Raw genomic sequence first — 3,875 nt, forward strand, 5'->3', positions numbered from 1 at the left:
GCAACGTTTCGTAGATTGCCGATCGCGAGGCATTGCTGAGTTTCATTGGGGGCCGCTGCGTGCTGGTGGGGGATGATGAGCTCGGGGATGGCATGGTACGCACGGCAATGAAGTTAGCTTGGTAGTATGTATTGATCACAAGAGTTGAAATACAAATTTGACTCCTGAGCGGGTCGTTATGGTTCTTGCACGATGAGACAACATTTTTCCACAGCCATAACTTGCGAGCAAAATCGACTTGGAACACGCAGAATACAGCCAATCAAAGACGAGACCTTGCGCTTTTAAACTAGCCAATGATATAACATTAAACCGTAAAATTAGAAAAATGCCACGAATGAGTAGTCAAATCGGACTCTTTTAGTGGACCAGAGTAGTACGTATTCCGGATTTGATCTTTGAATGGCTTGTTAATAGCGACATCCAACGGCTGCAAAACGCAAGTAAATCCGCCTAGAAAGGTTTTGAAAAGTTAGAAAATTTCCTACACAAACATACACGATAAACATTCACGAAAATACTAGTACACCTCAATGTGTATCAAATATCTCAAATAATCACAAACAAATATACAAAAAAATATATATAGAGTACAAAAATATATATCAAATACCTGGAATAATTTCCATCGCTGTGCCGATGTTAGACAACAATAGCCCAATCCGAGCGGTCTTATGACAAGCAAAGTCATCCCACAACAACAGACTGGATGATTCGTTGGCGACGTGGGGCTTCCAAACGCTATTGAACCACTTTTCAGTGAGGTCCGAGTCCATGAAGGCCTTCTCTTGACACGTCGCGAACAAGCCAGCTGGCACGATAGCTTCAAGACTCGAGTCAATACGGGCACCCGGGACTCCCTTGAATACCACAAATGGTGGTAGCTTGGTACCATCCGACGCGATTGCAAGGCACACAGTAACACGGGGATTGGACGACGTACACTTGCGTGCAGACACCGTTCTTGAACCCTTTGCTGCGATCGTTGTCTTGACCTCTGGCTCCAGAGGGAGAGGTGTCTCGTCCATGTTTACAAAACATCGCCCTGATACGTTCGCCAACGTTCCAAACGGCGCGAAGCGTGCCGCCAAGGTCGTTCCAAAATCTTCCATAATCGCCGTCAAATGACCTGATCGCTTTTGAGCCCGGCGGGTTGGACGGCGAATGACCAAGTTGTGTCGGGAACATGTAAACCCACTTCTTCAACGCGTTTGGTTGTCCGCCATGAAAGTCCAAATCCACACTGAAGGCGTAAATGATGAGCATGTTCGTACTGATGGCGATGTCGTCTTGCTGAAGAGTGTTGAAGTACTCAAGTACTTCGGCCTCGACGTCTGGGTTGGTCACTGGGCGGCCAGCATTGACGGTCAATACAGACGGATTGAACACTGCCCTGGCGTTGATTTGGTCCTTGGCCTTGACCCACCGAGACACTTGGCCAGTTTGGACGCCGAACTCCTTCCCAATGCAATAGAAGGTCTTCCGAGCACCCGTTGTAGCTTCGTAAGCTTGTATCACTTTTACTTTAAACCTCAATGAATTGGATTTGCGTTGTCCAGACGTGGATCGACTTCGTCGTGACTCAGAAGTCATTTGGCTTGTGTTCGTCAATCATGCTCATTGTATGCGCGGTTAAACATTTTGCCCAATCAAAACGATGCAATTGAGCGGAAACTAAAGTGGTACGTTTAACTGTAAAGTGTTCCCGTAAAGTTGTAACTATTTCTAAAACATTTGCATGGTTACAGATGTGCGGGAAATACGGTAGATGTGCTACCAAAACCGACACAAGACACAATAACAATAAAGTATTACAGGGTAAAAAGAAAAGTAAGAAAGGACATGATTGGGTGAATTATTGGTGGCGCGTGGACAGTTCAGAAGAAATGCGTCTTGGTGTAGCTGGAGTCCTCTGGTGCCGCCGCCACCGACTACATAGGGTGCTGGTAGCTCATCGCCTCCGAGCATCTCTCAGAGAGCGGAACAAGATTAATGCTCGGTCACTACTCCAAGAACAAGTAGATTGTCCCTGGTACATTATGTATGCAACACATGGCCCAGCCTCTTTCATCCCTACCGTATCGTTGCCACCGGATGCATTTGATAGTCTGCTCGCCTTGTTTTCCGGTGAGTACGAACAACCCAGTAGACGTGGCAAAGGTGGTAGACCTCCGCGTGTTGTCCATGCGCATGCTGATCTGGCGTTGGTGCTGCACTTGTACACAGGCGCTGTCGAGCAGAAGTCACTACAAGAGCTGTTTGCGCTGACACCAAGCACGTGCGCCCGTATTCTGCGGAAAGGAGAAGAAGCCTTGGTCCGTGCCCTGGCAGCTTGCCCAGATGCTGTGATCAAGTGGCCGTCGAAGGCCACGCAGGCAAGATGGGCGGCTATGAGCAACTTGCGGAGCCGCTTGTCCACGGGGTGCTTTCATTCGTCGATGGAAAGAACTTACGTGTGCAGGAACCATCGTCAACTGATCTGCAGAACGCAATGTACAACGGTAGCTGATGCTGTGTGCTTCTATATCTAACGATGGTCTAGGATGGTTACACAGCGTGTTCGACACTGGTGTCCTCTGCTTAGGGCTCGACGGCACATTGGTGTGGGGGAGACACAACTTCCCCGGCTCATGGAACGATGGTGAAATGAGCCGGAGGTTGCAAAAGATCCTCGCAGACCCGACGAAGACCGGTGTTGGTATGAAGGTTGCGTCCGACTCTGCATTTCCGGTCAGTGGCAGGTGTGCTGGCCGTATTGTGACCCCGCTGAAGAAATGGGACCTCGAACGGCATCCTCCAGCGTGCCGACTTGGCCTGAAAGTGATGAGTGACTGCATTACGTTGTTGCGCCAAGCTGCGGTATGGGGCATGGGTGCTGTCAGCAAAGTGTACCGTCAACTGCTCCTGTCCCTGCCATATAACCCATCACTCCGTACTATGCGACTTGAGAGTATGTTTAAGTTGTACAATTTCCAGATAAAAAATGTCTTTGGATTGTAAAATAGTACTTTTAACTCCTAAAAAAAGTCCTAAACAGGCCTAATTGAACACCTTCAAGGCAAGTACCTTGTACATTTTTATTGCAAAATAGGCGATTCCCGCTGCGATTTTTTTCTTTGGAACAATTAATCCGAAATTAAATTTCATTCAGGATTACGATTCCGATATTACCTAAATAAATCCTAGAACCAACTAAACATAGGTCGACATGGTACTAACACTGTAAATAGAGATCATATAGGAGGAATATTCTAAAAAAATATGCAAATGAAGTGCTGGTCAAAACACAAAAACAGCAACTCGAAATATTTTTGAGTTACTTGTGCTTGCTATCAAAGAGCTTGGCCATCAACATCATGTGCAACTCGTCGCGGCGGTCATGGCGGACGCGCTCCTCGGCACGCCATTCCATTTCTCTCATGTGACGTTGTTCTTCTCGCTCAGTCGAACGCGCTTCCATGATCATCATCATAGACATGAAATCTGACGACGCCTTAGCGTTAGCCTCCGCAGCTCCAGCAATGAACTTGTCCAACGACTGGCGCTTTCTCGCGATATTAGAAAGCATGCCACTACTCTCAGTCGCGCGCTGCCGTTTCAAATCCTTTCCAAGCTCGATGAGCACGTTCCTGGGCAATCCCGTTCGATTCGGCTTGTCGTCTATGACAAATATCAATCAATCACGTATATTAGCACTCGTACTTAGCTGATCATCCTCGTGTAGGGAGACTTCACACTCAGCGACGTCGAAAGGTCCATCCACGGTGTCATCGACGTCTTCATCAACGTCCTCGTCCTCCATCGAGCACACACCAACGTTTTTGTCGATATCGCGACTGAATCGCTTCGCCCGGCGTACGTCGGGGGGGCACTCG

At 48.0% G+C, this 3,875-nt stretch overlaps 2 protein-coding genes across 2 annotated transcripts; one reads left to right on the top strand and one right to left on the bottom strand.

Annotated features, from left to right (window-relative positions):
• Positions 1-1,992: 1,992 nt before the first annotated feature.
• Positions 1,993-3,000, top strand: H257_04886 (hypothetical protein; the record flags this gene model as incomplete). The annotated part of the gene is made up of 3 exons (XM_009829541.1): positions 1,993-2,018; positions 2,108-2,422; positions 2,556-3,000. The coding sequence occupies 3 exons, from the start codon at positions 1,993-1,995 to the stop codon at positions 2,998-3,000; spliced, it is 786 nt and encodes a 261-aa protein (XP_009827843.1).
• A 316-nt stretch (positions 3,001-3,316) lies between these two features.
• H257_04887 (hypothetical protein) lies at positions 3,317-3,802 on the bottom strand (the record flags this gene model as incomplete). Its single annotated transcript, XM_009829542.1, has 2 exons — positions 3,317-3,660; positions 3,703-3,802. The coding sequence occupies 2 exons, from the start codon at positions 3,800-3,802 to the stop codon at positions 3,317-3,319; spliced, it is 444 nt and encodes a 147-aa protein (XP_009827844.1).
• Positions 3,803-3,875: the final 73 nt, after the last annotated feature.

Source organism: Aphanomyces astaci, assembly GCF_000520075.1.
Source record: "Aphanomyces astaci strain APO3 unplaced genomic scaffold supercont1.9, whole genome shotgun sequence".
Lineage (NCBI taxonomy): Eukaryota > Oomycota > Saprolegniomycetes > Saprolegniales > Verrucalvaceae > Aphanomyces > Aphanomyces astaci.